Source organism: Lissotriton helveticus, chromosome 8, assembly GCF_964261635.1.
Source record: "Lissotriton helveticus chromosome 8, aLisHel1.1, whole genome shotgun sequence".
In the NCBI taxonomy this organism is placed as follows: Eukaryota; Metazoa; Chordata; class Amphibia; order Caudata; family Salamandridae; genus Lissotriton; species Lissotriton helveticus.
In genome coordinates, this window is record NC_136069.1 from 537,141,076 (window position 1) to 537,153,524 (window position 12,449).

At 50.4% G+C, this 12,449-nt stretch overlaps 1 protein-coding gene across 2 annotated transcripts in view; it reads left to right on the plus strand.

The window, feature by feature from the left end:
- TDRD3 (tudor domain containing 3) overlaps positions 1-12,449 on the plus strand; it is an 860,519-nt gene that overhangs the window by 549,251 nt on the left and 298,819 nt on the right. For both annotated transcript variants that reach the window (XM_078657412.1, XM_078657411.1), the window contains exon 9: positions 11,632-11,788. In XM_078657412.1, the coding sequence (XP_078513538.1) occupies positions 11,632-11,788 (157 nt within the window). The remainder of the gene's footprint in view (positions 1-11,631; positions 11,789-12,449) is intronic.

A 12,449-nucleotide genomic window follows, 5' to 3' on the forward strand; every position in this document is an offset into this window, starting at 1 on the left:
AGAGAGACAAGGCGGCGCGAGCACCGACCCCGGCGCCACCACACCCAGCGGACTCTTTTGGATACCCCCCCCCGCGACGCGCCCCCACCTCTGTAATGTCGGGCAACAGAGGGGGCAAGAAAAGAGAACGCACCATGCCCGAAATGTTGGGCAGAGGCGCTCCGAGACAGGACCGGAATCAACCAGCCTCGAGCCCCCCCACTGGCTCCCGGGGAGCGGAAGGGGGAGAGCCCCCGGTCACCAGGTCTTTCCTGGAGTCGTTGTTCGGCACCCTCAGAGAGGACTTCCAGGCGTTGAAGCAGGAGGTGGCCGGGGAGGTACGGGAGGTGCGGAGAGAGGTCGACGCGCTAGGAGAAAGAGTATCCACCGTGGAAGACGCTAACCAATCCAGGGACGAGGAGATTGCGCACCTACAGCAGGAAGTCCTGCGGTTCCAAGACCAGCAGATTGACCTCCAGTCCCACGCCGAGGATCTCGAGAACAGGTCCAGGCGCAACAACATCAGGGTCCGGGGTGTCCCATCTAAAGAGGAGGGAGAAGACACTGCAGCCTACCTAAGGGACCTGTTCCTCGACATTTTGGGCGAGCCCGCGGACTTCCCGGTGAGAATTGACAGGGCGCATAGAGTGGGTCCGCCACGCCGGGCCTCGGCGCCGCCCCCGGACATTCTGGCCTACCTACCGGATTTTCCCCTGAAAGAACGGATCTTGCGCGAGGCACGGCGAAAGCAGCCAGTGAGCTTCCGGGGTCATCAAATTGCCCTGTTTCAGGACTTATCAACGATCACATTGCAGAAACGCAAGTCCTTCAAGATCGCCACGGACTTTTTGCGGGAACACGACACGCAATACTCATGGGGACACCCCTTCAGGCTCATCTTCCGTTGGAACGTGACACTGCATCAGCTTCGGTCCCTCCAGGACACTTGCGGAGTGCTGGGTCTCACCGCGGCAGATGACGACGTTCCAACGCCTCGACGACGCCGCAACTCCAGGGAGGGGTGGCAGACGGTCCGACAGCGGCGACCCACGCTCCCGCCTCCACGACCGGATTCTCCCACGATCAGAGCTGAGATGGACAGCGCCATACGGGAGGTGTCCAGAGATACGTCGTCTGGTGATATGGCCTTGACGGCCTGAGTGGACTCCGGGGGGAGATCATATTGGCTTCATCATCATTGCAGGTGCGGGGGTTCTGGGGGGGGGGGGCTCTGGAAGGGCATAGGTGGTGGCTGGACGTCCACTCGAATACTTTTCCACGGACTAGTCCGTTAGGGACCAGACTGGGACAATGGATTTTTTTGAGCAGTTGGGGCTGGGGTTGAGAGGGGAGGGGAGGGTTGTGGGTAGGCCAGTGGACGGGGGGAGGGGAATTGGGGAGTTAGGCAGTTCAGGGGCTGTTTGGAGGGTGGGGATGGGGGGGATACGGGGTTTATGCTGTGCTGTACTGTCTTGCTGCTATGAGCGCTTTACCCTCGCGCCACTTTCTCAGGGCTGGTTGAGGACTGTTTGGGGAGGGATCTGGGGATTGTGCTGTGCTATCATTTTTTGCTGCTGCTTTTGCCATGTCCTTCTTCCGCAGGTACAGAGTTCAGAATGTCATGCTACAGGGTTATCGCATTGGTTCCGACCCACATTGCTAATCTGCACTGATCTCACTATTGATTCAGGTTCATTAAGCGATATTTCACTGTACGTTCATGGCCCTTAAGATTGTTACCCTTAATGTGAGGGGTTGAATAACCCGATCAAGCGTAGAGCAATGTTGTCCCTCCTAGAAAACACCCAGGCGGACATCTGCCTCTTGCAAGAAACCCACCTCTTGGCCCGAGATTGTCTCCGGATGAGGTCTCCCAAATTCCCGGTACAGCTCTTTTCCTCAGGGACTACTAAAACAGCAGGAGTTGCAATCTTGGTGTCTAGACAGTTTAGAGGGGAGGTCCTCTGCAAGGTGGCGGAACAGAAGGGGAGGCTCCTGGCTTACAGGGTTAGGCTAGGGGGATTGCTGTTCACGGTGGGCTCGATATATAGCACTAATGACCGCCAAGATTTGTTTCTACAATCAGCCCTGGAGGATATCACGACTACACCGGACAGACACGTAATCATTGGGGGGGACCTGAATGTGGTCTTTAACTCATCCTTAGATAGATCTGCGCAGCGACGTCCACACACCGGGGAATTTTCACAGATGAGTACCTCCCGTTTACGAGATCTTGATATGCACGATTTATGGAGACGCTTACACCCCACCATGCAGGCCTATTCTTACTACTCCCACACGCACAAGACATACGCTAGACTAGATTATCTCCTGGTCACGGGACCGGTTGCCGAAATGGCGACGGCTTCCGATATGGGGGTCCTTACATTGTCTGACCACGCCCCGGTATCGGGCTCCTTCCACCTGCCGCCGATGTCTCCCTCACGAGGGGTCTGGCGTCTTCGGGATACCCTCTTACATAAACAGACGGTCGTGAGACAGTTACGCGACGCAATTACTGAGTATCGGAAACACAATGAGAATGGGGATACCACCCGGGCAACACAATGGGCTGCCCTAAAGACGGTGCCCGGGGTGAGTTTATCGCCATCTCCTCCGCGGAGAATAGAGACCGTCAACAGAAAAGGGGCAAACTTACGAATACGGTACGGGAACTGGAACAGATGCATCAGAGGACGGGGGCCCCCAGAGTCTGGAGGCAACTCAAAGCAGCCCAGACGCTTCTTTCCGCGCTAGATATGGACAGGGCGGAGTACGCGGCGCTGCGTCTGAAGCACGCGTATTACACTAGCGGTGACAGATGCGGCCGGCTACTCGCGAACAAACTCCGGGTGAAGCACCAGCACCAACGGGTTAAGGAGCTGTCCCTTTTTGACGGAACTTTGGCCACGGAGGACCACCGGATTGCGGACGAGTTCCGTCGCTATTACGCCAACCTATACGCGGGCGCACCCTCCTCGGCCTCAGCCGAGGATGATTATCTCGCATCGGTCGACCTCCCTGTCCTTAGCCTGGAACAGGCGGAACATATGGAACGAGACATTAGGCCGGAGGAGTTGATTGCGGCTATCTCCCGACTCAAACATGGGAAAGCCCCGGGCCCCGACGGTTACACCCCCCTTTTTTACAAAACGTTTTGTCAGGAGCTGGCGCCACTGTTGACACGGCTCTTCAACTCCTTTGCTGAGCCGGGGGCTATCCCCCCGGACTTGCTGCGGGCAACAGTATCGTTTATCCCCAAACTGGGGAAGGTCCGGACTGAATGCGACTCCTACCGGCCGATCTCGTTACTGAATGTGGACCTCAAGCTCTACACGGCGATCCTGGCGGCACGTTTGGCGCCATATTTACCGGGCCTGGTGGATCCGGATCAGGCCGGGTTTGTTCCAGGCCGACAAACGGTGGACAACACTAAGAGGGTGGTCCACGTCCTAGAAAAGGCCTCCCGTATACCCAGGGAACGCATGCTACTCTCGGTTGACACGGAGAAAGCGTTTGATCGGGTGCATTGGCCTTACCTTGAGAAAGTGCTCTGCAAATTGGGTATAGGAGAGAAATTCCGCACCTTCATATTTAACTGTTACAGATCCCCCGCTGCGACGGTACGGGTGAACGGGTGCAGCTCCGGCCACTTCGTGATAGAGAGGGGAACCAGACAGGGGTGCCCACTGTCCCCGCTACTCTTCGCTCTATACATGGAGCCATTTGCCCAGAGAATTCGCCGGAATCCGGTAGTGACCGGCGTCCGGATGGGGGGCCACATTCACGCCATTAGTTTGTATGCGGATGACGTGATCTTGATACTTGATAACCCGAAGGAGGCGCTCCCCGCTTGCATTGCCGAGATGGACGCCTTCGCCACGGTTGCGGGCTTCAAGATGAATATGAGAAAGTCGGCGGCCCTGGACGTTTCGCTCACCACTGCTACGAGACTTGAGCTGCAAGGGCGATTCCCTATGCATTGGTCTAAAGATCTGGTCCCATACATGGGCATACTCCTGGCACCTTCCTTGCCTGCCATGGTGACTGCTAATTACGCAGCCCTGAGCAAGAAAATTAATGAGGAGCTATCCCGCTGGAGCAAAGGCACGCTGTCGTTGCTGGGACGGATCGCTGCGGTGAAGATGACTCTCTTACCGCAGGTACTGTATTTGTTCCGGGCCCTGCCGCTCCAACCACCGAAGGGATGGATACGACAGGCTCAGTCCGATATCGCACGCTTTGTCTGGCAGGGCCGCAAACCCAGACTCAGGAGAGCCTTGTCCACGCTGGCACCTGAATCTGGTGGACTTGGCAATCCGGATCTGCACAAATACTTTCAGGCGGCGCAGTTGCGGTATCTGGTGGAGTGGAGCAAATGGGAATCTGACAGACACTGGCTGTTTCAAGACCAGGCTGTGGCGGGCAGGACCCTACAAGATATACCCTTCATGCGCAGAAGTCACCGCCCCCCCCCCCCCAATCTCTATGCGTCCTATGTCACACAGGTCCCGCTCCGTGTGTGGGACGCCGTGAATGTTACGCATGAGCTCACCACCTTCCCGTCACCACTTACACCACTGATTGGGAACCCCGACTTCCAACCCGGGATGGAACCTGGCGCTTTCGCGCTCTGGATGCAGCCAGGTGCTGCGCTTTGTTTCACGTGTATGGTCCGGAGGGTGCAGTGCATTTGAATACCTCCGCCGGGACTACCACCTACCCGAAACTGAGCGTATGCGGTATATACAGGTACGCCATTGGGCGCTTCAGTCGCAAGTACGGGATTTGGCTGACCGGAAACTCACCCCATACGTGATGTGGCTGGCGACGCGCTCATCGGACGCCAAGCTCATCTCAGACCTATACCGGCTCTTACAACCCCCTACTTACCACATCCATAACCCAGGAAGGGTTCGCTGGGAGCGAGAGTTGGGGAGGGAACTGAGTCACAAGGAATGGGACGATATCTCCTACCGGGCGCGTCATTCAGCATACCACACTGGGCTCACCGAAACCTTTACTAAGATATCCACATACTGGTACTACACGCCTCAGAGGTTGCATGAAAGGAACCATAACATTCCGAGCGCCTGTTGGCGCGAATGCGGACAGCCTGGCACGCTTACACACATCTTATGGGATTGTCCGTTACTAAGTCCTTACTGGAAGGAGATTTTAGACGAGATAGACCAGTGCTTTAACATTGAATTACCCCGCTTCCCAGCCTATGTCCTGCTAGGATTACCTAATGGCTTGATGTACCCTTTGCGATCCAGGAGGGGCAGACAGATAGCGATTGCTTTGGGCTCGGCGATCCAGAACATACTCATATATTGGCGTACCACCACCCTCCCTACCACCATAGGTTGGCTGCACAGGTTATGGCATGTTCTGGGTATGGAGAAACTGTCCCTCACGGTGGCAGGTGAGGTGGACAGCTTTGAGGACTTGTGGCAACCTTTCCATACTTTACTACAATCGGAATTCAAAGAAATTACTTGTCCCCGATATTGGACTGACATCCCAGATTGCCTAGTTGGCATGGAGGGAGGACACGATGGGAGGTGTGGATCCTTTGCGATGGTGAGGGATGGGTAAGACATTCGCTCAGCACAAGGGGGGGGGTTCTGGGGGAGGGCACGGTGGGGGGGGAGTTGAGGGAGGGTGTTAGTTTTGGAATTTGTCATCACGGCGCTCACACCTAGACTGAGGCTCTACAACTGCTCAGGTGGTAATGCACGGAATTCTGAAGGCTCATCTGGAGCAAAGACTTTGCATTTTGTTAGTACGATGACTGTATTCATTGTATGTATTATTTTTCCCTGTTTCTTAAACTGCAATAAAAAATGCTTTAAACCTAAATGTAGCCCATTTTCCTTAAACGAAAACCGCATGTATTTCAGAAATAAAAAAATGAAAAGCTACTTTTTTTTTTTTTTTAGAGTAGTCAGTGGTCCATAGGAACATTGCCTGCACTTAAAATATGTTTGTGTCCACATTCACAAAGGGGAAGAGGTCCCTTGGTGTCCCCTTATCGTTTGCGAATGGGTTTATGGGTGAATGTTTTGCAACTGTATTCTGGTCGCAAACCATCAATAAAGGCCCCGGCAACTTGCTGTTAGGAAGGGGGTAAGCCCTTGAAACGCCCCTTCCTAGTACCGACTCGCAAATCCTATTTTGCGAATCGGTAGTAAGTTACAGCCCGTGCTCCATCGCAGTTAACCTGAACTTGTGACTCTGTCCTGGTCCGGCATGACCAGATAAGCACATTTGGTGCTTTGCGCTTTTATGCTTTATTTTCACCGAAATACTTATATTTGCATATCTCAGGATCTACCTATTGGATTTTTTTTATTTTTGTCCTGTTTTATTTATAACACCATAACCTATTTGACTAAGCTGATGAGCCTTTCTGGGGTGTTTTTCACTGTGTTGTTGTATGAAGTGGTGCACAAATACTTTACACATTTCGTCTAAAGTCTGACTACTCTGTGGCAAGCTACCAGAGGGTGAGCACTGGATAATTTAGGGTGTGTTGTGACTTACCCTGACTAGGATTGTGGTTACTGCTTGGACAGGGTGCATACCTCTGCCAACCAGAAACCCAGTTTCTAACATTTGCAAACACTGTTCTGTAAAATGAAAGATAGATATCCTCTCGCCAACACACATTCCTTTGTATCAGGTTTTCCAACTTTTACTGTTCACTCTCCTAGTGATCGCAAACACTGTACGTAAGTTGAAACAAAGAAATCAGAGTCTGAAACCGTGATATAGTAATTTGTAAAAGTGAACACAGCATTTTTACTATTTCCAGAAGACAAATAAAGTGACCAGGAAGATTAGCCTACTTTTCGGTTTAGGTTTAGTGATGCAAAGTTTCTTAAAATGTGGACATTTGCAACCTGGAGATCATAATGATTTCAAGTCCACACTGACTCTCATGATGGAAGGCAGACTACAACCTTAACCAAAGGAACAAACTGTATGCAAGCCTAAATGACAAAGGACCCATATGAGGAATAACTCTGGCCTTTTTTAATCTGGCTAGAGCTCACAACAAACCACCGAGTTATGGACATTTATATAAAGGAAGAGCCAGGGACAGCAAAATCAACCAAAGGCGGTACAAGAGGAAGTGTGTGTACCATGGAGTGACATTGCTCAGGTCAACTGCAGTTGTCTATGGTGATTCTTGGGTCATCTCTCCTGTGGTGTGGGGTGATAGTATCAAGAGCCTGGTACTGTGTCTGCGTCTTTGACCCCTTGGCTGGCTGGCCAACTACATGCAGACTAGTCAGCTAGACAGTAGTCCTGCAGAACTTTGGTAGGGCTGTTTTGTTTCTATAGATGCAACAAACCTATTCAGCCACATCTTCTGAAAGCAATACAGCAGGGTTCTTAAGGCTTCATTCAGTGTTGTTGTAGAGCTTCATCAAGGTTAAGTGAGGCTTCAGCTTTTATGTCCAGTCTTTTGCAGTTGTGCAGCAGTCAGCTTCTAATCTGTGCCAGTTCATCTCTGCAGTGTGAAATCCAGCCAACTAGGTTGGGGCATAATTTCCCTGTTCAGAGGAGCTTCTGGGAATGGCATCTATTGTCTATTTCCCAGAGGTTTGTGATGTCCATTACCTATATACAACTATCCACTTACAACCCCCAACTGCCTTCTGAGTGATCAAATTTGTGTATTCTCCATATACAGGTCTCATAGGCAATTAAGAGGGAGATAAAGTGGGGATGGAACTGTTCTTTGTCTGTTTTCTATGGTCAGCAGCCACCAACCATCTTGCACCCATTGTTTCATACAATTGCTGTTAGTGATCAGCCAAGTTTATCCCTATTGGCTGGTGCCCCAATGTGACAGCGGAGTTTCTTTGATGTGCAATAGTTTCAATATTCATGTTTGTTACTGTAGGACCCATGTTCACCAGCCTTTGCATTTGTTTAAAAAAATAAACATGCGCAGTCTGTATCTGCTCTAGGCCACTGGACCTCATTTAGGGGTCATTCTCCAAGCATGCATTGTAAAGCTTTATACCAGCTATAGATGGTGCAAATGAGGTCTAGAGCACTATCCTTCAAGACCACTAGACGGGAGTCTAGTTTCGGGGTTTCCCCAGTCAAAGGTGACTGCAGTTTGGAGGATCTGTCTGTATCAAAGGACATGGAAACAGTGCCACAACAGAGAAAAATTGCAGGGGGATCTTTGTGGGAGAAAAATAAATAGTGATGACGGAACACAGTCAATGAAGCGCATCAAAGAAAGGCTTCTAAAACTGTGTTGGCAAACAATATTCTCCTGTTGAAGCAGCCGACCTTTCTGTAAAATGTAAATACAAAATACATTTTAAAACACATTGCTTCTCTCAAGTAAAGGAGAGAAAAGGGATCAAATCAAGCTCTCCTGTAAGGAATCTTTTATAGATTCACATACTTAAATATTCCCTGTCATCGCCTGAAATAGCCCAGTCCTATCATATGCTACCACAGCCATCCTTCATTTCTCTCAAAATAGTCCCCGTCTGGCGTCCTGTAATCCCCTTCATTTCCAAAATAGATTCCTGAACCTGGCATCATGTCAATCGTATAACAGATGCCTATACCTAGCATTTACTCTCCCAATTTCCAAAGACCGCTATAGCTGTTTTTGCCACCTTCCCAAACAGACCACATACAGTGTGTCATGCCACCCCATAATATAACCCCATATGTAGTGCCCTGCTATCCCACAACAGACCCCCATTCCTGGCTTCCAGAACATCATACCTGGCTTCCTGATTTTCACGCACCCTTGTCCTCTGGCAGCACACCCACCTTCAAAACTGATTCCATGTTGTCATCATGCCATTCCCCAAACAATGGATCAAATTCCTATGCCCTTATACCAGGGCCCTGCCGGTCCCATCTCAAAGCTGCCACATCTGGCTAGCATTCTGATACCCCCAGCTACAGAGCCATCTTTATCTAGCGTCACCACACCTGCGTGAAAACCCGACTTTCCCACACCTCCAAAAACTGACCAAAGATCTGCAGTTTGGTTAGCAAAAGGTTGAAGGACAGCAACGGGTGCTGCTTTGCTGAATTGTCAGTAGCCTTTGGACAATGTTTTTTTGGTCCCGATCTGAAAAAGTGAGCTAAACTAAATGTCTGCATATTGAGTGCATTTGCCTCTTTGACATTTGTAGCGTGTAGAACATTGCTATCCTCTAGTCCTGTTTAATCACGGTTTACCCCCTGTTGACCTCTGTTATTCTCCACCATTTTCCCACAGATACTTTCTTAGCTTGTTCACACTTGGATCTTTCTGCTCACCTTCCTGGTTCCTCTGACACAACACCCTTGTGCATATCCGTGCCAACAGTTTAAAAGGGTAAAGTGGGGGCTGTGAAAATAAAATAAATACAAAAGAAGAAAGCTAAGTTAACTGCTGGTCGGGTCCCACTGCTGCCTCTCCGCCACGCAGGAAACACCTGGGACCCTAGGCTCCCTAATCCAATGACAGCGCTGCAATACAGCATTGTGATTGCTTACCTTAAATTCCCACAGCTAATCTCAACGCGGAGTTATGATTGGCTCGAGTGCCGTGGTTTGGCGCTCAGACTGAGACAGGGAGCCAGTTCCCCACCAGGCGGTTGGGAAAAACGCAAAATTTACCCGGCCCAGGACAGACGGTCGAACATTCATGCGCACTTTGAGTATGCTCACCACTCCTCCCCTGGCACCTGCTCTGACCAACTTCGTTATTATAATTTTATTTTTTCCTCTGCACTGCTCATAAAGCAGTAGGGCGATGCTATGGAGGAGCCGCCCCTGGAAACGCAGATACATGTGTTTTTTTCATCTTACCCAGGAGCAGGGCCAAACCGTGTCTCTGTGACAAAAATGTTGACAGAGGGCCACAGTAGAAGGTTAATGGCCGTGAATACTACGAGTCTGCCCAGATCAGTCCTGGCTGCAGCCTGCCGAGGAACCGGGTGTGTGAACGCAGACATCGGTCGTCTCCTGCCTGAATCGGGAGGGTTGGCTTGTATGCTTGTGACCAGTGCTTTAAATGGGCTGGTACTGAGTACCGGCACTTCTGAATTTTCTTGCCGTCAGTACCGGCACTTCTCTTTAGCCAGAGAGAGTACCGGTACTCTGATCAGTGCCACAGCCGGCTCGGGTTAGGCATCTCCTCCAGGGCAGGGCAGGGCTCCCGATCAGCTTGTAAGTCGCTTAGCCCCTCGGTGGCCTTTAGCAGAGCCGCTGCTAAAGATTCCAGCTGCGCCCACCTGAATGTCCCAGACTGCAGGGGGTAGAGAGGGCTCAAAGCACTGTGATTAACAGGACAGGGTCTAGACAGACCCTGCACTGTTGATCAGATGCGCAAAGACCGTTCGGCTGAAAGTGATTTCGCCCTCACCCCTCCCCTTCTCCAATAGGTGACTGAAATGGGCTGGGACTGCCAGACAGTCATCCAGTCCCATTTAATGTATTGCACTGGCCCTACTAAAGTGTGTGGCAGCGCAATACAATACTCAACCTTCATCAAAGGCGCTTTATGTTTAGCACAGGAGCTGCTTCCCTTTGTGTGCCCTGCAAACACTAATTGCTGCATTTACAAAACAGGGACTGACAGGGTACTGGGACAAATGGTGTGAATTTAGCCCTGCCCATAAGGCAATGCACAGCAGGGAATGTTGGAAAACTCCAGGAATTAGCCTCCATGACAACTGGTCATGCAATTGGTTGGGAGAAAGATGACACCAGCATAGAAGTGGTACAAAAGGGGGTGGACCCCCTTTTGTACCAGCATAGAAGGTCAAGGGAGGGAGGAATGTAAAGTGAGGTGACAGGTGAAGTGGGGAGGACATTTGGATGCAAAGGCACGGAACCAGAAAGAGACATGATGAGCCTCGCCGTAAGGAAAAGGGCAGTGGCAGTGCTTTAAATGAACCAGTACTCACAGGTCCATAAAGGCATTTCATGTTTTTGATATGTGCTGCAACTTGTACAGAAGCCAATATGTACCATCATATCTTGCCCTTAGCCCCGCCCTAGCTCCGCCCACTTGTCACACCTCTAGCGTATGTTAATGAGTACCTGCAATTATTTTTTTCAATTTAAAGCACTGCTTGTGACTCGAGCCAAAAAAGGCCACGTTAGTGAAGCTACCGAAACCCGAGACACAGTTCTGACCGCAGTCCTGGAGCACACTGGCAAAGGCAGCCAGGGGGTTAGGTTTCCAATTACGTAAGCGATCATCTTTATTCTCTTGCCAAAAGGCCTCCCTTCTGTGGACAGGAGCGCGAGCCCTTCGATCTGCTGAATCATTCGAGACTCCTGTGAAAGATCAGAACACTTTATATCCTGTGATATTTTGGGCAGGCCGGGGTCATTGAAAACACTTTAGTGTGCTGGCAATTGCGTATTCCGGTTTCATTTTCTGAGCACAGCTACAGCGCGCCACATAATAACGACAAACCGTTTGCTTTACAAAGTTAAATTAAAAGGGACTGTGTGAGCATTAAATATAAATGTTTTAATTAAATTTTATTCATGAAAGACTGTGAATGGCAGCTGAAGATAAAGTAGACACTGTATTCTGCGCGGAGTGTTCACACTGCCTTCTGATTGTCAGTGCATTCAGCTTTGCCTTAATTGCAGGTTGATGAAAAGGCTCTGAAGCACATAACAGAAATGGGGTTCAGCAAGGATGAAGCAAGACAGGCACTTATGGATTTTGGCAACAACATGGAGGCAGCCTTAAATTTCCTCCTCACCGGCAGCAAGCCCAAGCCAATGCCAGGCCCTCCACCTCGAGGTATGTGTGCCAGGTAACTGTGGCTTTGTGATTCCGAGCTCAGCATCGGGAGATGTAAACCACTGGTGCAAATTATGCTGATAAACCTCTCTTTGTATCTTTGTTTATCTACAATGTAAATAATCAGTTAAATGAACATTTATTGACACCTCCCTTCTTTTCTCACCTTTCCTTTTTCTCACCCATCCCTTTTCTCGCCTCTCCCTCTTCTCGCCTCTCCCCGCCTCTTCCCACCTCTTTTCTCACCTCTCCTTTTTCTCTCCTTTTTCTCACCTCTTTTCTCACGCCTCTCCCTTTTCTCACGCCTCTCCCTTTTCTCACGCCTCTCCCTTTTCTCACGCCTCTCCCTTTTCTCACGCCTCTCCCTTTTCTCACGCCTCTCCCTTTTCTCACGCCTCTCCCTTTTCTCACGCCTCTCCCTTTTCTCACCTCTCCTTTCTCACCTCTTTTTCACATCTCTTTTTCTCTTGCTCTTTTTCTCTAGCTGTCTTTCTTTAACTCTCTTTCTCTGTTTCTCCACCCACGTGTTCGCCATCGCCATTCCGTGTCTGCCTTTGAATAGCACAGTACTGTCCGCATTCTCCATGTCAATTAGAATTCCGGCAATGCATTTCTTTGTATGACCATCAGAATATCATGCCAAACGGTTAATCACTTACAG